Source organism: Artibeus jamaicensis, unplaced genomic scaffold (genome assembly GCF_021234435.1).
Source record: "Artibeus jamaicensis isolate MK-2021 breed Jamaican fruit bat unplaced genomic scaffold, CSHL_Jam_final contig_685, whole genome shotgun sequence".
In the NCBI taxonomy this organism is placed as follows: domain Eukaryota; kingdom Metazoa; phylum Chordata; class Mammalia; order Chiroptera; family Phyllostomidae; genus Artibeus; species Artibeus jamaicensis.
Genome location: NW_026521924.1, coordinates 12252388 through 12273739, shown reverse-complemented (window position 1 = coordinate 12273739; position 21352 = coordinate 12252388). Strand labels below are relative to the sequence as shown.

The 21352-nt window shown below is 57.4% G+C and overlaps 1 protein-coding gene across 5 annotated transcripts; it reads right to left on the bottom strand.

Moving 5' to 3' along the window:
- Positions 1-465: 465 nt before the first annotated feature.
- Positions 466-20934, bottom strand: SIGLEC1 (sialic acid binding Ig like lectin 1). 5 transcript variants are annotated; one of them, XM_037147767.2, is made up of 23 exons: positions 20787-20934; positions 18424-18504; positions 16572-16684; positions 15951-16313; positions 15388-15684; positions 13981-14247; positions 13435-13689; positions 12158-12457; positions 11250-11507; positions 9902-10237; positions 9389-9646; positions 8887-9189; positions 7303-7563; positions 6822-7133; positions 5868-6119; positions 5276-5545; positions 4939-5190; positions 4318-4620; positions 3489-3749; positions 2389-2691; positions 2012-2117; positions 1552-1624; positions 466-932 (listed from the first exon to the last, which is right to left on the bottom strand). In XM_037147767.2, the coding sequence occupies exons 3-23, from the start codon at positions 16618-16620 to the stop codon at positions 825-827; spliced, it is 5187 nt and encodes a 1728-aa protein (XP_037003662.2). In that variant the 5' UTR covers positions 16621-16684; positions 18424-18504; positions 20787-20934; the 3' UTR covers positions 466-824. The 5 variants fall into 5 exon arrangements, 4 of the variants coding, with proteins under 4 accessions (XP_037003662.2, XP_037003663.2, XP_037003664.2 ...); XM_037147768.2 differs by having other exon boundaries at positions 16572-16681; XM_037147769.2 differs by lacking the exon at positions 18424-18504.
- Positions 20935-21352: the final 418 nt, after the last annotated feature.

The window sequence follows — 21352 nt, the reverse complement described above, 5'->3', positions numbered from 1 at the left end:
GCATGCCATCTCCCAAGGGACCACCAAACCTTCTCAATTTCCTCCATTTCCATTAGTCTTAATGTTTGAGAGGAAATATTCCCTCCAGGAAGCCCATGACCAGGGCATGCCTTTCAGCAGATCTGCACGAAGACAGAATGTGCCCTGCTGGCAGCATTCTCATCAATGTCAAGTCTCGGGGATGAGACCATAGCTGGGAGTTCTTTGGAAATATGATGAAACTACATTTCCCAGAATCCCTCAAAGCTTTGGTGTGACCCTATGGTTAAACTCTAGCCAATGGGAAGTGAGTATATGTGAAATGGGCAAAGTCCACAATGGGAATGGGTGTACATTTAACTTCAACTTCCACTCTTCTTGTTGGAGGGAATGTGAGTGTAGTGGGGTCATTATAAACTTCACAATCAAGATAAAAGAATACAGAGCACCACCAATTTAAACCACCATAACATACCCAGACTAGTATGGGAGAGAATAATAAAATTTTCTCATGTTGAAGTTACTATATTTGGTGCCTTGTTACAGCAGCCTAGCTTGTATTCTAGATCATACAGAGGACCTTGGCCAGCCTGTGAGGATGTAGAAAGCTCCTCTTGTAATCCTTCCAAACAGTCCAGAATGGGCTTGGAAGAGAAAGATGTGCGGAGGAAGTGGGAGATAAATGGAGAGATGAGATTCAGAGAAAAATGAAGGAGAAGCGGATGACATGATCAACCCATTCCTCTTCAGCATCCCCCGAGGTTCACACCCTCCTGGGTAGATGGGGGCTCACCCCCTCCTCTCACCACCTATTGTTCTTGAGGAGCAAGAAGTTTGGAACCAGGTCACAGCAAGTCAGATGTCTCAGCATTGTTTTCACAGAAGCAGGCAGGATCCAATGCAGCCTTGTTTACAAAGCCCAAGTCATCACCAATTTCAGTGGCCTCCTCCTCCTGCAGGTAAGCAATGCCACAGGTCAGCTCAGGGGTGGAGCACGGGGTGAAGTCCAAAATGTGGCTGCATCAGGATCAATGAGCTTCCCGTGGAGAAAAAACTCTGGTCACTGGAGGACTCTGGGAGATGTCATCGCCTGATCCCTAACTGTAGAGGGCAGGACCCCCAGACCCCTAAGCCTTGGGTAGTGTCTTAAGCGGATTGGTGAGAGTGTGCACAGCTGGGAGCCCTGACCCACCAAATGGATTATCTGTAGAAGGGGACACACCATGAAGGAGGGAAAACAGTTTTTCACTCTTGCCCAAGTGATGGGAAGAAAGACCCCAAAACACAGGAGGAGGTCCTGTCTTCCAAGATGTGTCCAAGGTGTTGCTGCTAAGTTTGGAATGCCTGCCCCAATCATGCAGCCAGCTGAGCAGCAGACACATGACTTCTCTCTACCCCAATCAGATTATGGTTCCACCTCTTCTGAAGGGGACCCGGATCTCTGTAGTCTCTCCCCAATCTCTCTACAGCCCAGGCACCGGCCTATAAATGACAGCAGTCTCTAGGGGCCAGCCCTGCTCTGTGGGGTAGCTGGGCATTATGTCCGTGTGTGCCCACATGGTGGAACGATACCTGCATGCTGTCCTTCTGAGAAGCCATCTCCACCGAATTCTCACCCATGCTCAGCTTATGAAAACACCTCCTTCTGCAAGGGCAGGAGAGGACTCAGAGGGCTCCCCTCTTGCTGCCTGCCCCAGTTCCTCCTGCCCGCCCACATGCTTGTCTCCAGACTGGTCACTGCACCAAGCAATGGGGAGCACTGTGGTGAGCAGGGTACCTTATCTTTCTTCCTCCCCAGCCCTTTCTTCAGCACAGACCGGGGAAGGGGAGCAAGATAAGGAAAGAAGAAAACTACATCAAGATGGATTTACAGATAATTCTAGAAAGGATTCCCAAATTTGGAATATGGGCAGGGAGGGGGATGGGCTAGGAAGTATGAAGCCATGAATTTGGTAGGAGGGACATAGGGGAATATTGAGAGAAAACATAGAAGGATGAGGTAGCCCCGTTCGCCCTCCAGCTGTGGACCCACCTCCGGAGGTAGCAGGCCCCCAGGCCCAACAGGAGGAGGAGGAGGCCAGCCAGCAGCAGCCCCAGGACCCAGACTAGCTGCTGGAACAGATGCAGGCGGTGCAGGGCTGGAACACAGGGGGTAGCTCAGGGGGCAGCTGTGGTTTCAGGCCTCCAACGCTCCTTCCCAAGTGACTTGCCCAAGATGAAACCTTTTCTAACTTTCTGCTTTGTCTCAGGAGCTTGCCCATAGAAAGGAGCTTCAAGCCACCGGTCTAGACTAGACAGACAAGCTTAAGCAACAACCCAGGGAAGGCCTCAGAAGGAAGCCTTTGGACCTGAGAGCTGGGCCTTGTGCAGAGTGTCCTGGGAGATGGGACCTTGTGCAGTGTCCCTCACCTCTGGTTCCAAGGTAGGTGGAGGCGGCGGCAGAGCCCAGGGCATTGGAGGCAGAGCACACGTATTCACCCTGGTCACTGGGCCTCAGCTCCTCAATGTTCACCCTCAAGGCATTGGGGGCGGCTGAGATGTGGATGTGCGGCTCGGCTGGGGTGCCTGGGGACTGGCTGGAGGCTACCACCCGATCACCAAGATGGACGGTCAAGATGGCTAGGGGCTCGCTGTCCACTCGGCAGTCCAGGATGCCCTGGGTGCCACCTTCAGGCTCCACAAAGACTGTCATGGTGGGTGTCTTGGGAGGGTCTATGGGAAGACAAGGAATATGGTAATTGTAGAAAACAGTTACAGGTTCCTCTCCTTCCTATATCCATGCAAGGTGACTTTGCTTCTCCCATTAAGAGCCCATTTCTTCACTCCATGAATCTGTGACTCCCTTTGACCACTAGAAGGCAGAAGTGACATCGAGTGACTTCAAGGCTAGATCTAATAGTCCTCACAGCTTCTGCTCTCCTTGGAACACGAGACTGTGGGAAGCCCAAGCCAGCCCGTTGGATACATACGGCCTAGCCAACAGCCAGCCTAAACCACCGGTCACGAGGATGAAGCCATCCTAGACCATGTAATCATGGGTCAGCCACTAGATAACTGCAGCCACGTGAGGTGAGACCAGCAGAAGAACTGCCCAGCTGAGCCCAGCCCAAAGGTTTGACCCACAGAATTGTGAGCAAATAAAATGGCTGTTATTTTAAGCATGATGTTTTGGCGTGACCTGTTATGCAGCAATAGCTGACTGAAACAGCATGAGGCCCTGGTGGAAAATGGAATAGAGCACCAAGGCTGATGAGGCCCTATTGTGCACCAGGCACTCTGCGTGCTTTATCTCCTACATTCCTCACAAGGTGGGGGAACTGGTGTTTGCAGATGAGGAAACCAAGGCACAGATGCACAAGATCACACAAGTCAGTGGGAGTCCTTCAACCCAGGACTCCATGCCTGTGAAGTCCTTGCTCTTTGCAGGCAAAAGAAGAGGAAGACCTGAGGAGGGCACGTGAGATGTGGGGAGACTGAGAAGGTGGGGGGAGGGCATGTGTCGTACTCACAGAGCACACGGAGCGTGACGGGAGCAGAGGTGGTGGTCCCAGTGGGGAGCTCCGCCTGGCAGTGGTACACTCCGGCTTGGGCACGGGCCACGTGGGAGAAGGAAAGGGTGGGCACAGGCTCTGCGTATAGTTGCCGGCCGTTCCAGAACCAAGTGAAGGTGGAGTTGACCATGAGCATGGGGCCACCAGGAAGGTGACAACTCAGGTTCAGTGCTGCACCCTCAGGCATATCCAGGCCCGGCTCAGCCACCACACGCACATCTGTAGGCCAAGGACCAGAGGTGGTTGGGGATCTGCAGGCCTGCGGGAGCCAGAGCCTCTCGGCGGGATCAGAGGGGCCTCTGTGCGTTATGATCTGACTTGGGATCTGGGCCTCTGAAGGTGGGACTCAGTCTCCCCTCATGAGACTGAGATCTCTGAGGACAGGACTGTCTCTCACCCTCCCACTGGGACCTCCAGGGCTGGGCTGTGCCTCCCTTTCTCATCACACCAGAGTTCTAATGGATGAGGCTGTGTCCCACCCTCAGATTGCACTCCCTGTGGGTGAGGCCGCACCTCCTCCCTCAGACCGGGCTCTGTGAGGGGAGGCTTGTGTCTCCCCTGCTCCCAAGCTCCTCTTGGGCATTGCTATACCTCCACCCTTGCAGGGAGCTCCCAAAGGGCAAGGTTGTTTCTCCCCCTCAGGCTGGGCCGTGCCCTCCAGTGGGAGCTATTTCTCTTCCAACGGATCAGGGCTGCCTCCACCCCTTCAGGCCAGCCAACCCCCTCCACACAGACTCTGCAAACCCACAGCACCTGAGTCCCTTCTCCTCCCCCATCACCCACTCACTTTCCGCCTGCAGCTGCCCAGTAGTGCTGACCGAGCCCAGCAAGTTGTGGGCCGTGCAGACGTAGGTGTTCTCATCCCCCGAGGGCATGTCTTGCACCTTTAGTTTCAGGATGTTGCGGGCCACCTGGACATGGCCCGTCCCCAATGCCAAGCCCTGGATCCCGTGGCTGGTGGCCAGCACCTTCCCACCGCGAGACAGGGCCAGCTCAGCAGGTGGCTCACTGTCCACAGTGCACTGCACCACAGTCTTGGGGCTGGCCCTCGAGTCCCAGAAGAAGGACAACACAGCGTCCCGAGGAGCATCTGAGGGTGCAGCAGGGAACAGTTGAAGTCCCCCCTCGGAAATTCCATACTGTCCATTGTCCACCCTCATGGCATTGGCGAGGCCAAAGCCTCTGGACAAATTGTCACTTCCTAGAAGTGCTGCCTTCTCAGGAATCCTGTGGGCAGGTTCCTTCGGGCAGGGTTCTCGGGGACCTTGGGCCTCTGTCCCCATCACCCATGTCCTTCTTTCCCCAAGTGCCCATTACCTGCCCCCCTGCAGTCCTGTGCCCAGCCCCACTGGGACCTGCAAGTGCCCTCCACCACCTTGGGTACCCTGACCCGAGGACCCCAGCTCACAGAGGACTTGCAAGGCTGCAGGTCGGGAACTGCGTGTGCCCTGAGCATCTTGAACTTGGCAGGAGTAGGCACCAGCGTGAGCTCGCATAGCCGCCGGGAGTGGGAGGGAAGCGGCTGGCCCTTCCTGCAGCCAACGGCCATTGTGATACCAGGTATAGAGGGTGGGTGGGATGGCAGCAGGGTCCTCACAGGTCACTGTGATGGGGGCCCCCTCAGGCACAGTGGCCGACGGGGTCAGGGTCACCTGCACACCTGTCCCAAGGAGGCGAGGGTCAGCGGGCCCCAGCCAGAAACCATAGCTGATCCCACCCCTCATGGGATCTGAGCCCTGCCTCACCCTCTAGCCGAAACTCCAGGGACGTGTTGACCTGGCCCAGAGGACTGCGTGCCGAGCAGCTATAGAGACCCTCATCACTGGGCCTGGGCTCCTTCAGCTCCAGGAGCAGCGTATTGGGCACAGAGGCTTCGGTCGAGGAGGCCAGGAGACGACCAGCGTGGCTGAGTGCCAGCTGGGCAGGGGGGTTGCTATCCACATTGCACTGTATCAGGGCCAGCCGCCCACCACGACTCTCCAGGAGGTAGGTCAGGCGCAGGCTGCGGGGTGCATCTGCGGGAGCATGAGAGGCACAGATGGAGTTCAGCGGCTGCAGCCCAGAGGAGGCCAGTGTGCAGGTGCCATTCGGACCAGGAGGGCCCTGGCTTCCCTCCCCAAGGGCCTCCCTTTGCCCAATCTGGGGCGCTGCTGCTCTGCCCAAAGAGGACCTAACCCCACAGCTCCCCAACTCTAATGTTCCCTGGGAAGTGCTCCATCGGCCGGCTGAGTTCTGGAACTGTTCCCAGGTTGGACACCTTTGGGTGTCAGCCATACCCTGACCCCCACTGGCTGCTGTCGCTCCTTCCAGCTCCACCCTGCCACCAACCACACTCACAGAGGACATCCAGGATGACAGGCCTTGAGAGGCGGGGTGCCCGGCCAGGGGCCACCACACCACAGTGGTAGGGGGCAGCGTCCGAGACTGTGACGTTGGGCAGGTGGAGGGAGTGGGCCCCCGGGCGCTCCCGCCCATCCTGGTACCACGTGTAGGTGAGCTGGGCCAGGTGGGCGGTCCACACGAGGCAGGTGAGGTTCACTGGTTGGCCCTCCTGCACGGTGGCCTTTGGCCACACCTGCACACTCACAGCTGAGAAGAGAAGGAGGACATGGGGACACCAGTGAGGGTTGTGAGGCTGTGTAAAACAGGGTGCGGGTCCCCATGAGGGAGGGGAGGCCCTCAGAGGTGGAGCTTGGTAAACAAACGACTCATCGTCTCTCAGGTGGTCCCAAGCAGAGCTCTGCAGAGCCCTCCCGGCCCCTGGGGGCGGGGCACACAGGAGGACGCAGGCTTCTCTGGCCCCACTGTGCTTTCTCCTTGAGCACGCCCTTTCTGATTAGTGTTATCCGCTGGGCATCCATGGAAAAATCCGATTTTTCAAAAAGGCTCTTCCATGAGCCGTGGCCAGTGGGGCTCAGTTGGTTGGTGTGTCGACCCGTGCACGGAAAAGTTGCCGGTTTGATTCCCACTCATGGCACACGCCTGGGTTGCAGGGTTCAGTCCCTGGTTGGGGTGTGTGGGGGAGGCAACCAATTGATGTTTCTCTCACCTCAATGCTTCTCTCCCCCTCTCCCTCTCTCTAAAAGCAATGAAAAAAACAGTCCTCAAGTGAGGATTTTTCAAAAACAGGCTCTTCTGTAAAACCCAAGTTGGGAGACTGCCGCCCTTAAGAAGGGAAAACGCTCCTTCTGTTGAGCCATCTTGCCTGCGCCCTAGACTTCCGGAACCTTCTCCAACCTTCTCTTCTCTTAAAGGAGCCGCCCACACACACACTCACAACCCCGCACTGACCCTCGGCATCAAAACTGGCTGAGACCGAGGTCTGGCCGAGGGTGTTGGTGGCCTTGCAGGTGTAGACTCCCTCGTCCTCCAGCGTCGCGTTGCGGATCTCCAGGCGCAGGGTGTTGGGGGCCACGGCCACCTTCAGCCGGGGAGAGCTGCTTGCCAGTTCCCCCACACCTTGGAGGGTGGAGGCCACCAGGTGGTCCCCATGGAGCAGTCGCAGCTGGGCTGAAGGGTCGCTATTCACACGGCACAGGAGATGGCCCAGTCGCCCAGGGCCAGTGTCCATCAGGGTGTTGAGTGTGGCCTCACGTGGGGCATCTACACAAAGCAGGGGGTGCTCAGGGCCTGGCCAGGTTAGGTGAGGTGGTCCTTCATCTAAGACTCTCTCATGGAGGCAGAGCCCCAGAGCAAGGGCTCAGCGTCCCCTCCCCCTGCCATGCCCTTGGCTCCCTTGCACCCCAAGAACACACCATATGAAAGCGCTTACAGGACACGTGGAGGCTGACGGGGGCTGCCACGCTCGTGGTGGCTGAGCCTGGGGCCTGGGCCTGGCAGTGGTAGGCCCCGGCTTGGCTCAGAGTTATGGCTGCAAAGCGAAGAGTGGCTGAGGCTGACTCCTGGAGGGGCTGGCCATCTCGGTACCAGCGGTATGAGGTCCCTTCCAGGGCCTCCGTGGGCACCTTGCAGCTCAGGACCACGGCCTGGCCCTCCTGGAGCTCGGGCGATGGTGACACTTGTACCCAGGCTCCTGCAGGAGAAACCAGAAGCAAGTAGGGACCCTGCACCCTGTCCTCCCGCAGTCTGGGACTGGGAGTCCGTCCACGCCAAGACTGCACGACCTCTCAGTTGCGTGTCCCCAAGCCACAGCTCCTGGACCCAGACCACCGCCGACCTCATCCCCGTGCCTCAGTCTCCCGCTCCCAACGACCCGGCTTGGGTCTGCCCTGGTGTTGACCACCCACCACCCTGAGTTACGGCTTTGCTGCTGATCATATCTGGCCTACCAGAGGGTGAGGCTCTGGAGGCCCGACTGACTTAGACCGTCTGCAGCCCAGTGCCAGGCACTGCGCCTGCGCATGTGGGCTCTTGGCCTTACAAAGCACTGAAACAGGAGCAATCGAGGTCATGCCAAGGGCCAAGGCGCTGATCAGGAGCTGAACTCAGCATGAGACCAGGGCTCAGAAGGGGAAGCTAGCAGCCGTGCGGTCTTTTCTCTCTGGCCCAGCCCTGCACCCAGGCCCCAGGTCATGAGACCCCAGGAACTGGGGGCTGGGCGAAGGGCAGTTCCCGGCCCCCCTGGGTCTGAGGCAGGGTGAGACCAAGGGGCGGGGAGGGAGATGGAGGAACAGCTGGAGCGGTGACTGAGAACGCAGGCTGCGCCTGGGAACAGAACCAAATTAGTCCCACGCCGGCAGGGGCACCTGCTGGTCGTGTGATCGTGAGCACGCTCCTAAAGCTCCGACCCTCAATTTCTCTGCGTGTGACGTGAGCATTATAAATAAGACAAGATGTATAGAACGGAAGCCCAAGGGAAATGTTCAAAAATTGGTGTTTGTCATTGTGGAAGGAAAATTGTGTGGGTTTTTTGGCCCTTGCAGCATTATGGGTATTAGCTTTCCTTTGTCCTGGCTTATTTTCATAGGGAGGGTTTTTTGAGAAGAATATGTGAATATATTCTTATGTATATGTTTATGTGTGTGTATATACATAACAAATCCATATACGTATAATACACATGTGTATGCACAATATACATATTAGGCTTTGTGTGAGATACTTATCATCTAACAAAATTCTATTGTTACAAAAGAAGTTATCTGTCAGAAATTACTCCAACCAAGCAAGTTGCCTTGTGCAATTGCCACTTCCCCCTAGTGGCTGCCACAGTTATTACAGCTGAAAATATCTAACTGGAGTCAAAGGTCTCCTGCGGGCTGGCTGGAAACTTCAGAAACCATGGCTGAAAAAGACCTCACACTTCTGCACGAAACCCACCCGACCCAGCCCCAAACCTGGTCAGAGTGACCCCCAGGGCATCTGGGTCTCCCATCTTCAGAGGACTGACACTCACCTCGGACCTGGAAGAAGAGGGAGGTGTTGGCTGACCCAAGGGCATTTGTGGCCTCACAGCGATAGCTGCCAGAGTCCCCAAGACCCAGGTCTCGGATCTCTAGCTGTAGGGAGTTGGCCGTGGCCTTGGCCTGTAAGCGGCCATGTGATGGGAGCTGGGGCCCCGGGCTGGTGGCCAGGAGGTGTTCCCCGTGGAACAGGGTCAGCTGGGCCAGTGGGCTGCTATCCACAGTGCAGACGAACACAGCCATGTATCCCTGGCCCACGTCCAGGAGAGCTGACAGCTTCGGAGGGTCTGGGGGATCTGCAGGGACAGGGAGGAGCTCAGGCCACCCCCAGCCCCACTCACCACGTTCCAGCTGCCACACTGTGTCCCATCCCCGCTCCAAACACACAGTCCAGGCCCACCCTTCCCCATGCCCAAACCTCTCCCCAGCCTGGCTCCTCCCAGACCACCTCCTCATCCCTCCAGGTGCCCATTGCTGCCCTGGCCCATCACCCACAGAGAACACTCAGGATGACGGGGGCAGAGAGCTGGGCGCCGGGCTCGGAGAGGATGCGGCAGGCGTAGAGAGCGGCGTCCGTTCTGGCCACAGGCAGCAGCGTCAGGGTCTCCAGGGGGCCCTGGGTCCAGAGTGCCCCATTCCGGAACCAAGAGAAGTTAGCAGGGCCACCATCAGCTTCCCGGCTCACACGGCAGGTCAGGTTGGCTCCGGTGCCCTCTGGCAGTGTGTGTGACGGCGAGATGACCAGGACAGTGGCTGGAGAGCAGGCAGCACAGGCCCTCAGTTTGACTGCTTCCCCCACAACCTTAGGGGACAGCGGTCCAGCCTCCTGGCCTGCAGGGGGCAGGAAGGAGACCCTCCGGAGGGCCCACGGCAAAGGGCAGAAAAGCAGACTTCACTGCCGAATAAGGCGGTTTCCCTCGGTTGACCTGCTTGGAGCCAGGGGTCGCGGAGGATAGGGTCCTGAGTACCGGCCCCGCCCCGGCGCCACCATTCCCTGCCCCGACTCACCCTGGGCATTGAAGGTCACTGAGGAGGAGGCGTTGCCCAAGCTGTTGCTGGCCTCACACTGGTACACACCCTCGTCCTCCAGCACCGGGTCTGGTATCTCCACGCTCAGCAGGTTGGGGGCTCTGTTGACCTTCTTGCGCCCAGAACAGGCCCCACAGCTGCTGCAGCCACCCCCTGACGGCAGGGAAAAGGCTACTACATCATCCCCGTGGAGCAGCCGCAGCTGGGCTGGGGGGTCACTCTCCACACGACACTCGAGGAAGCCTCTGCGGCCAGCCCCGACCTCTGCAGCATCGGCGTCCAGCCGGGCGGTGAGCTTGGGCTGGCGTGGGGCGTCTGGGGAGGAAGAGCACGGGCTCTCAACCACAGGCTCTGCCAGGGCCTCGCAAGTCCACTCCAGTCTGGCTGGGATCCCAGGACACACTGGACAAGGACGTGTGCCCAGGGACACCAAAGGACCTGTGCACTGCGCAAGGACAGCTGAACCAGGGTGGGAGGGATGCAGCCCCCATGCCTGGTGCTGAACTGTGCCCTCGAGCTGCACTGAGTCTTCCCTGAGAAAGCGCCGTTTTCTAGCTTAGACAAAGGCACACCTGGGCTAGCGTCACTGGCTGAACTCCCATGTGCTCCTAAGCAGGGCGCCCTCATAGCTCTTTCTGCACCCCAACCCTTCCCCCAAGGTCCTCCCCACCTCTTATCTCTGATCTGCCAGCTGGCTCTATCAGGATAGTAGATAACACCCAAAATGCCCTCTTTCTAGAGGCTTCTGGAGCTGGCCACCAGTCAAGGCCTCCACGTGACCTCACCATGACACTAGAAAGCCTCTGGCAGTGGCTGCTCTTCCTGACAGTGCCAGGACGTCGCTCCCGCTCATATCAGGGGAGGCTTTCTGGAAGCTCAGGGTGCCCTGAACATTGGTCAGCCTCTCGGGCTCATACAGAACATCCCCCGCTGACCGGACACAATTCCTGTGCTGAGAGGTTCTGCCTGCACGTCTCTGGGAGCTGGGGAGGGCGCATCCTATGGGGTGTGTGCACATTGGTAGGAATATGGTGTCCCAGGGCCCAGCTCGGGAGGGGGAAGCTGGGACACGGTGCCCATGGTGGGTCTGAGGCTGGGGTAGAGGGCCGTAAAACATCTGGGGTTGGAGGATGGGGGCATGAGGAGGTAGAAAAGTCTTTAACCTTGTTCTCCAAATTTCAGCCCTGGCCTGTGGCTGCCCTCTTTATCTAGACCCTGGGCAGTTCAGGGTCAGGAGGACTTAGAGGAGGGAAGGACGGCTAGTGGACCCCAGTGGACTGATCGATCCCCCCCCAAGACAAGCAGGGGCCAGTGGGGGGCTGCTCACAGAGCACAGTGAGGACCGCAGGCGAGGAGGGCCCGCTGGCGCCGTGGCCATCCTGCGCCCGACAGTGGTAAGAGCCAGCATCAGCGCTGGAGGCCGCGGGGAGCCGGAGGCTGCTGCTGGGCCCCTCAAGAAGCAGCGCTCCATTCAGGTACCAGGAGAAGCGGACGTCAGGCGTCTGGCTCAGGCCGCTCCGGCAGCTCAGGGTCACCGCCTGCCCTTCCACCACCTCTGCTGCTGGGCTGATGAGAAGGCGGGCGGCTAGCAGAAGAGGGAGACAGGGAGGCTCAGCTCCCCTGCACATCTGCGGCTCCGTGCCACCCACTACGGGAAGCCCTCCAGTATCCCGCTTTCCCCGAACAATTGTAGGGTAGGTCTGGGCTTCATGCCATCGGCTCTGTGAATCTCTTGACAATCAGGAGGGTTTGGCCTCGAAGGACCATTCTGATCTATTGATAGTAACTGGCTGCTTCATGGTTGAGGATTCTGAGCTGGAACCCAGCCTTCTGTCAAAAACCTGGCTTGGTTGATCAGCTATGGCTTCAGAATAAGGGAAGGATACCTCATATACCAAGAACTGGAGGACCCTACTCTATTGTGCCTCCTGCATCTGACCCCTACCGAGCACAGGACCTGCCCTAAACGTTTGGTAAACAAGGAACAAATGAATGCAAATGAAGGACCCTCGGAGTTCAGAATCAGAGTGTATACAAAAACGGTAACACAATCTGCCGTGTTTTCCTTTTTGCCTCTACTTCCCTGAACCTCCTGTGTTGGGAACACTGTATAGCCTGGGTTCTTGGTGTGATTTTTATTAGCCAGCTCGTGCAGCCCCTCAGCTGAGCCCTCTGCTCCCCTAGAAGGAAGAGCCCAGACCAGGCCTCCGCTCCGAGCCCCCTCCGCCATCGTACCATTGGCGTGGAAGTCCAGGGTAGAGGACGCGTTCCCGTAGGCATTGGAGGCTGTGCACGTGTATTCCCCACTGTCGGCTTGCTCCAGGTCTCGGACCTCCAGGCGCAGGAAGTTGGGGGCAGAAGAGACTCTGAAGCGTGGGCTGTGGTCCTCCTTGCCAGAGGTGGAGGCCAGGATGAGGCCCCCGTGTGACAGCACCAGGGTGGCCACGGGCTCACTGACCACAGAGCAGTGGAGGATGCCCACCAGCCCGCCCTGTGTCTCCAGGAAGGCAGATAGGTCGGGGGCGAGGGGCGTGTCTGTGTGGAGAAGGGCCTGTCACCCTCAGACAGGGGCACTCCGTGGGTCCCCCTATATAGTCTATAACTGCGGCACCTTCTTTGTCCCAGAATGCCTTGGGAGATGGAGGGTGACCCCAGGGGCTCCTGAGTGACTGCTGAATACACTTTTGTCCCTGGACTGGGCAAATCGCCAATCAATCCTTGCAGCAACTTTGCGGCTGGGGATCAGGGACCCTACTTCGAATATGGAGAAACTGGCCCTAGCTGGTGTGGCTCAGTGGATTGAGTGCCAGCCTAGGAAGCAAAAGGTCACAGGTTCGATTCCCAGTCAGGGCCTGTGCCAGGGTTGCGGGCCAGGTTCCCCAGTTTGAGGGTTTGCAAGGGGCAACCTTGTATCTCTTGAACATTCATCTTTCTCTCCCTCTCTTTTTCCCTTCCTCCCCCTTTCTCTAATAAGAAATAAATAAAATTTTTTTAAAAAGAAAAGAAAATATATGCTGAGGAACTACGGGGTAAGGGGCATCATGCCTGCAAATTTAGGAATATGAATGGATGGATGGATGGCTAGGTGATGGATAACATATACATGTATGTATACTGACAGAGGGCACAGGTCCATATGCATGTATAGAGTGCATATGTGTTTATAAGGAGAGACATGAGTGTACATGCCTGCACACACATGGGCATGTGTGTGCTCACATATACACACAAAGAGTATACATGTAAAAAGAGAGAAAGCATATGTACCTAAATGTTATCAAATGGGGAATCTAAGTTAAAGGTACAGGATAATTCTTTGTACTGTTTTTGGAAGTTTGAACTTATTTCAAAATAAAGATTTTTTTTAATTGGAGGAAACTAAGGCCCAAGGAGGTCAAAGCCTTGCCAGGTGTGCAGAGCTCAAGGCCACCCGGACCCAGTGCCCTAAGCCTCCTTCAGCGGCCCCGCCCTCTGGCCCCGCCCTAGCAGTGCCCACCCCACTGGGCACTTACGGATGACCACCACGCTGACGGGCCCGGAGCGCTCTCTGCCCTGGGCGTTCTGCACCTCGCAGAAGTAGAAGCCAGTGTCGGCCCTGGTAGCCGAGTGCAGCTGGAGGGTGCGGCTGTGGGCCTCCTCCAGCAGGGCGTGGTTCTTGTACCAGGTGTAGCTCAGCTCACTGGGTGCTTCTTTAGGCACGTTGCAGGCCAGCGTCACTGTCTGGTTCTCCTGGATGGGGCCTGCTGGGCTCACCTGGACCTCGGCCACTGTGGGGGCAGCACCGGGCACACTGCGGGTCTGCAGCCGACTTGCAGGACAATCCCTCAGGGTCCCAGCCACTCAGCCTGATCCCTCACGGTCTGCGTCACACCCCTCCTGCAGCGGAGCCTGCTGCATCTGTCCTGTTCACCGGCATCCACCTGACATCCCACCCTGCCAGGGAGGCTTGTCATCTGTCTGAGGCAGGGCTGAGAATCCGCACCCTCATCCCCTCAGCCTCTGTGGCCTGGGCCCTTTCCCCGCCCTCTAGTCAAGACCCAGGTTCACCCCCGACTCACTGAAGATGTGGAGGCTGAGGGGGGGTGAGGCCGAGGAGCCCACGTCATTCTCAGCTTGGCAGGTGTAGACTCCAGCGTCGTCCCAGGCTGCCTGGGACAACTGCAGCACCTGACTCTGGGCTTTGAGGCGCGTCCCATCCTTGACCCACTGCACGGAGCTGACCGAGGGGTAGCTGCTGTTCACCTGGCAGGTGAGCGTGACCAGATCGCCTGGATGAATGTTCCCCTCTGAGGGGCTGAGGAGGATCTCCACACCTTTTGGGGCATCTGCAGGGCACAATGGGGGACATCGGGTAAGGGGCCCAGGGGTTCCAGGGGAGCGCTCTTCCTCTCCTCTCTCAGCACTCTGCCCTAAGGAAGCCCACCCAGATAAATCATCAGCTCCATGGCTGCACTGCCCGCCACCTTTCATTCCTCACCCCTTCCTTCACCCCCAAGAAGCTGATAATACAATGCCTGGCCTGGCACCCAGCCCACCCTGCCTTCCAGGGCTTTCTGCCTCGTGATACTGCCCACTGTCCTCTGTTTGAGTTGGGGCTGTGGGTCCCACCACACTGCTCCCTTTGGTGGCCCATGGTCACTGTTGGTGAGGGACCAAGCACCTGACAGAAGGCGCCAAAGGCAGAGTTAAACTTGCTGTCAGAATGGTTAACCCATGTGTAAGAAGGATGCCAAAAATACAAATAAACTGCATTTCCTTAAATCTTGTTCCCAAGCTTCTCTAAATATGCTAATGAAAGCTCACATTTTCAAGTGCTTTATCTACATAGATACGAAAATGGTAGAAGGCAATCGCTTTGACTGGTCAGTGTGTGCGGAGCACCGCTCTGATTTCCATAACAAAGCTAAGAGGTAGGTTCACTCTTGCCTCCCCTGCACAAACGAGAAAATAGAGGCTCTAAGAGGCAAGTAACCTGCCCAAAGCTTGCTCATCTAGTGCACGGTGGAGTCAGCCATCTGATGCCTGTGAACAGTGCTTGTTCTAGAAGAGGCTGCCTTATTTCACTGTGAAGGGACGGTGCTCGGTGAAGTGGAAACTCCAGCTCTGCCCCACAGCCTCTCCGCCATGTCTGGGTAATGCCCCAACCACCATGCATGAGCTCAGCCTTCGAAGGGGTTGACCACCCCCACCCCAGCATCCTCCAGAGCTGAGCGAAATCTCAGGGTCCTTGCTGCCTGACCCCTAAGTCTCTGGCCTCAGTGACTACAGGGAAAAGGGAGCCATCAAACAGGGCTCCTTGTGCTTGGCAATCTCTCTTCACCTGCCCCACCCAGGAGGCCAGAGGGCACCCAACTTTGCCTCAGGGGCAAGGGCTCTCTTCCTGCGCCCTGGAGAAGGAACTGGTTTGCTCTGGGAAACCGCAGCTGTGGGCTCGGAAACCGGGGTGTGGCCCCCAGCACACTCACGCTGCACTTGGAGGTGAATCTCGCCCTTTGTCTTGTCTTTGGCCACCGAGAGCTGGCAGCTGAGGGTCCGGCCGTGGTCCTGCCAGGATGGGGCCATGCGGAGGACGTCCTGGTGTCTGATGCCCGTGGCCTCCAACTTCTGGAGGTGGAAGGTGCGGGAGCTAGCAGGGTCCTGGCCCTCCCACTGCAGGCTGATGGACTCTCGCAGGCACAGGTAAGGAGTGGAGCAGTTGAAGTCCACCTCCACACCCTCTCGGAGCTCTGCCGGTGAGGCAATGGTGGGCACCCTGGGCTTCTCTGAGGACAAAGGCAGGAGGCTCAGGACCCCCCTTCACCAGGCCTGAGACCTCCTGCCCTGCAAACCCCAGCTGAGAGGCTCCAAGGAGAAGGAGACTGCTTTCTACCCCTGCCTTCACATTGGGTAAACGCATGGAGGACGCAAGGCCGGAGTTAGGCGGGGGATGGGGCCAGGTTTAGGACAAGAGTTGGGGCTGTGAGTCAGTGGGGCCAGGAGCAGCTTGGGAGCCCCTTACAGGCAGTAGCCAGGCCACCCTCTTCCTCACCTGCCACAGTGACGGCCGTGCCTCTGACGTCCAGCCAGCGGTTGACCTCACTGATCTCAAATCGAAATTGGTAAGAGCCCGAGTCCTGGGGGCTCAGGTCCTTGAGCAGCAGGTTGCACATCCTGTGCTGTGTGTGCCCCAGAAACTGGGCACGGCCACGGAAACGCTCTTGCACCAGCTCAGGGGCCCTCGAGTGGTGGACCACCTGCCGAGTTCCCGAGTAGTCGAAGTACCAGATGGTCGTGATGCCGCTTTGGGGCACCTCCACGTCGTCGGGGAAACTGAAGACGCAGGGGATGACGAGGCAGGACCCCTTCACGCCCTCCACGGACTCAGGACTGGAGACACCCCATGAGGCCAGGACTGAGGGAGGGGTAGACAGACAGGAGAGTGACGCAGGCTTGACAGCCCCACAGAGTCCTGATATGCCCTATGGAAGGTGCCCCCAGTGGGCCCCCAAGCCCTGCCTTGCCCCCAGCACTGCAGCCCCTCCGGGAGCCCCAGGGAGCATCATTGCTCCCTGCCACTGCCTCCCGTGCCTGCCCTTGAGCCTCGGCAGCCACCTGTGACCAGTCTGCCGGGCCAGCAAGGGCTGGGCTCTTGAAGGCCAGCGAAGCTTACCCGTGGAGAAGGATGAGACCAGGAGGAGAAGCCGAAGCAGGCAGCCCATTGCAGGTTCTCACACTGGTTCCGGTGCCAAGAGGGAGGTGAGCGCACCTCGGCCTCAGAGCCTGCTGAGAGAGAGTCCAGCCCTTCGTCCCCGTGCGCGCTGTGCTGGCCGGCCCACTGAAAGGGCAGTGCTGCCAAGGACCCCTGGAGTGACTGCCAGCTGGGAGCCAGGAGTCACGTTCACGGCTGGGGCTTCACCCAGGAATGCCCTCCCTTGGTGGAATGCATCGGAAAGCCCTCTGTGTGTCCCTAAGCCCCACCCCAAGTTCTGCTTTCCCAGACCCTCAAGAACCTTACCCCAGAGCAGATGAGCAGCTGTTTCTCCCTTTCCCTCCACTTCCCTGCCCCTCCCTGCCACCCAAACCAACAGGAACTGGAACCCCGAGAGGCCCAGCGACTTACTCCAAGGCAATGAGCAAGAATGACTGTTTCTTACTTGAGCCTTACCTCCTACCTCTAGCTTTACAAGCTATACGCCATATGGAGCTTGACAGAGCGTTTACCGAAGTGCTGTCTTGAAAGGCTGCTCCCTCGCTCAGACACCTTCTATGGCTCCCCATTGCCATTGAGATGTAGGCCCAATACATCCCTAACAGGTTCTCATTTCTTATCCCAGCTCTGATCCCATTCCTTGCTCCCCACACACCCTCCTTGCAGACAGTCCCAGATGCTCACAGGCTCTCCAACTGACTGGCTGCTCCCCTACCACCTATGATCTTTGATCTTTGCTTGTTGAAACTTTTTTCAGCCTTCAAGGTGCATCTTGAAGGTGGCTTCTAGCTGAAACTTCCCACTGGGGTTCCTGTACCCGCCCAGCGTCATCTCTGTGCTTGCCTTGCCCTCGGCATCGTGTGAGCCCTGGAACTGGGGACATGTGCCCTGCAGCACTGGAGAGCATCATAGATGTGGTCCTTGGGGGGCTTAGGGCTGGTGACAGGGTCATTCTAGGGGCAGCACAGGGCCCAAGGGCCCTGCACAACACAGACCCCTCCAAGCATGAGCTAATTGCCTACAGTCTACCGTACATAAGAAGGGGAGGGACCCTCCACCACAGAGTGCCCCCGATGAGGACGAGGGCTCTGGGGGGTGCCGTCAACGTGAATCCGAAGGGCAGAGGACAGAAACACGTATGACTAAAGCTATAAATCTGCTAGAAGAAGACAGGGATGAAAATCTTCATGACCCAGGGCCAGGCAAGGATCTCTTCAGTATAACAGGAAAGGTACAAGCAACAGAAGAAAAACAGGTAAATTGAACTGGATCAAAATTAGAAATGTTTATGAATCAAAGAACATTATCAAGAGAGTAAAAACAAAACCTCACAGAAAAGGAGAAGATACTTGCCAGTCACGGGATTAGTATCATACATAAGGGATTAATATCTGGAATATTCAAAGAGCTCCTACAACTCAGCACCAACAAACTCCAAACAACCCAAATTCAAAAAACGGGCGGAGGGCTCGAATAGCCACTTCTCCAAAGATGATAAAAAATGGCCAATAAACCCATGAAAAGATATTCAACAGCACTAGTCGTAAGGGAAATGCAAACCAAACCATGAGCTGTTGTTTCATGCACTTTCCAATGGCTTAACAAACCAAACCCCCAAATAACAAATGTTGGAGAGGACATGGAGGAATTAAGGAGCTTAGCGCGTGCGCTGCTGGTGGGCATATAAAGTGGCGCAGCTCCTGTGGGAAACCGCTTGGCAGCTCTTCCGAAAGTCAGACCTAGCCCTGCCTGGGTGGCTCTGCGGGTTGGAGTGTCATCCTGTGTGGGTTCGATCCCCGTGCAGGGCACATACCTGGGCTGCAGGTTCTATCCCCTGTCAGGACAAGGATGGGAGGCGACCGATCAATGTTTCTCTCAAATCAATGAACACATCCTTGGATAAGGATTTTAAAAAATGGTTAGAACAGTCCCTTTCACCACACTCACATACAAACACCCATGTTGCCAGCTTTGCAGTCCGCCCTAGTCCTGAATGCTGACTCGACAGAGGGAGGGGGAGGGCCTGGGGAGGCTGGAAGTAGGGACAGGAAACTCATGACCACTCCCAGCCCCCGGCCCATCAGCCCAGCTGATTCTGGCGGCTACCAGGGGCCACACCTGGGGAGGGCTGGGCAGACACCCAGGGCCTGCATGCAGGCGGAGCTGCCTGTCAAGATGACAAAACAGAAATGAGCCGTGCGTGCTAGGAGGAGGGATGGCTTTTGGGGAGCATCCTATCAAAGCAAAGGTGGGGGAAGGCCCGGAAGAGCACTGCCCCCCAGGAGACTCGCTCCCTCCCCCCCCCCACCTTGGCTGCTCCAGCTGACAGGTCTGGTCATTTTCTGAGACCCAGTGGCTCCTCCCCGGTTCTCTGCACAATCCTAGGCTTGCTCTACCCTCACTTTCCACACCAGATCTTCAGCCATAGGAAAGGTGCTGGCTGGCCCAGGCTGGGTCCCGTGACATGGATGCTGGCCTGAAAGGCAGCCTACTGTGCTTGGCTGGGGGCACATACGGCCCCGGAGCCTACAGCCACACTGGGTATCAGGGTCAGACCCGCTGCCTCTGGGACGTCAGCAGGACAACAGGAGGGCGTCTCACTGAGATCCCCAGCTCCCCCTGCGATTCCCATTTGCGGCCCTGGAAAGGGCAATGCTGAACCTAATGGTGGGATTTTAGACATACTGATCCCAGAATGGAACAGGGATTTGGGGTATGTGTGAGAGAACTACTCCAAATTACATCATGCAGGTGTCACAACTCTTAGCCCATTCTCAATACTCGAGGGGTCAGTTCCACCCGAGTCCAGCTTAACAGCTCAGCCTGTTCCACCCTAGAGACCAGTCTCCACCCAGGGAACTGTCCAAGAAAAAGAAAGGGCGAGAAAGACGACCCCTGTCTCTGAAAGTCTGGTGATGAAGGCTCAGGTTAAGCGGCGTCCCAGTGTGCACCAGCGCCCCCTGGTGGTTGAGAGGTGATTGTGGGTCCTGGGGAAGGGGGTGGGCATACGGGCTGACGGTGAACACTGCAGCCCTAAAACAACCTGACCCTTGGGCAAGGACTGTTTGGGGAGCACTGTTCCCCAGACCTCGGGAAGTTCCCGAGGTGCATCCTTGCAACCTCAAGTCTTGGGCTCTCTGAAGACAGTTTTAAATCCCCACTTCTACCTAGAAATGGTACAGGTTGCATCATGGTTGGAATGGCATGGCCTGGCCCATGGTGGGCTCCTAGGTTTGCTGTAGATGCGACTGCAAGTGAGTAGGTCAAGTCTGTGGGAGACCAAGTGTGCCAGGATGCCTGGGGAGGGCAGGCTGGAGCTCCGAGACCCTGACCTCTGATGCCACCGACCTAGCCCGGCCTTGGGGGAGAAAGGTCAGAGCAGCTTCACTGCAGGCAGCGAGGCGGGATTCGGTTTCTGTTTCCCAACACGGGGCTTCTCCCCAACTTCCCTCTCAGGCTGGAGAAGGAGGGAACTGGGGCGATGCGGCAGCTGGAGTGCTCTGCCTGCTGTGAGAAAATCAGGGCACAGCTGGCAATTCCAGGAGAGCATTGTAACTGTGGAAAGCCCCAAAAGTTTCATTCTGAAAGTCAGATAATCCATAAATGAGGTCCCCGGGCTTTGCAATTGGCGACGGAAAGTATCCATTTTATTCTAGCCATCCGCGCCCTCGGCCTGAGCACCGTGCCCGAGCTTTGCTGATCAGTGCTGGGGTCCTGCATTGGGATGGTGGCGCGGAGGGGGACGGGGCAGAGTGAGGGGAAGACGAAGGTCCGGCTGCAGCTGGGCAGGGGTGAAGGCCAAGTTTAGGCTGTGATTTGACGTGAAGGTGAGAATGATGGGGTTGGGATGAGTAAAGGCCAAGGCCATGGCTATGTGGAGACGATGATGATTAGTAGAATTGTCTGTGATGAGACACAACTGAGGGTGAGGTCAGATTGGAACAGGCACCAGGGCTGGGCAGGATGGCGGTTAGGATTGGGACTGGGATTAGGATGTGGGCTGGGGGCGATTTGGAGCAGTGAGGGGGTTTAAGATATGAGTGCAGCTTTGATTAGTGTCTTGGGCTTGGGTTGATCTGGCGTCCAGCTCCCACACCCAGATGCCCCACCAGTCAGCCTCAGCCCAGCCCCGCTCCCAACCCTCCGCTTGCCCTGCAGGGCCAGAGATGGGCGTACCTGCTCCACAGGGAGGGGGCTGCCAGGCTGGTGAACTGCAGGTGAGCAGAACAGGAAGGAAGTCCAGGAGCTCGTGGTGCTGCTGGTTCTCCAGGGCTTGTCACCCTGAGAGAGGAGATCCAGCCTCAGGGGCTGCTTCTGCTTTTCCCAAAACCTCAGCCCTACGGCCAGCCCAGAGGCTGGCCCGGGAGGCAGCTGCAGGCCTTATGCAATACCAGCACAGGAAACACCTCATTGGCAGGGGACGGTCCCCTGCAAGGCCGGGAACTCAGGGGACTTGAGCAAGCAAAAGTGGGATCTGGGGTCATGCTGGAGGCTCATCTCAGGCAAAGTGTGAAGTGGAAGGTTCTATTGACCCCTCTCTTGGGGGCCGCTTGGACTTTTTAGGGAGTCTGAGAGTGGAAGGGGGCTTTCTGCACACTGTTCCTCCTGAGAAGAGAAGGAGACAAACCCAGCCTGGGGAAGACGAGGTTTCCAGGGCATCCAGACCAAGGTTTTCATTCTGAGCCCTGTGGGCCCCTCCCAGAACCCCGGTGTCACCTGGATACTTTGAGAAGAACCCCATG

Coding starts and splice junctions, on each gene's coding strand:
- SIGLEC1 (XM_037147767.2), bottom strand. CDS start 16,620: ATGGGCTGCCTGCTTCGGCTTCTCCTCCTGGTCTCATCCTTCTCCACG. Junction 3,750..4,317: donor TGGGCAGCTGCAGGCGGAAA/GTGAGTGGGTGA, acceptor CTTGGCCTACAG/ATGTGCGTGTGGTGGCTGAG. Junction 933..1,551: donor CTCAGAAGGACAGCATGCAG/GTATCGTTCCAC, acceptor GCTTACCTGCAG/GAGGAGGAGGCCACTGAAAT.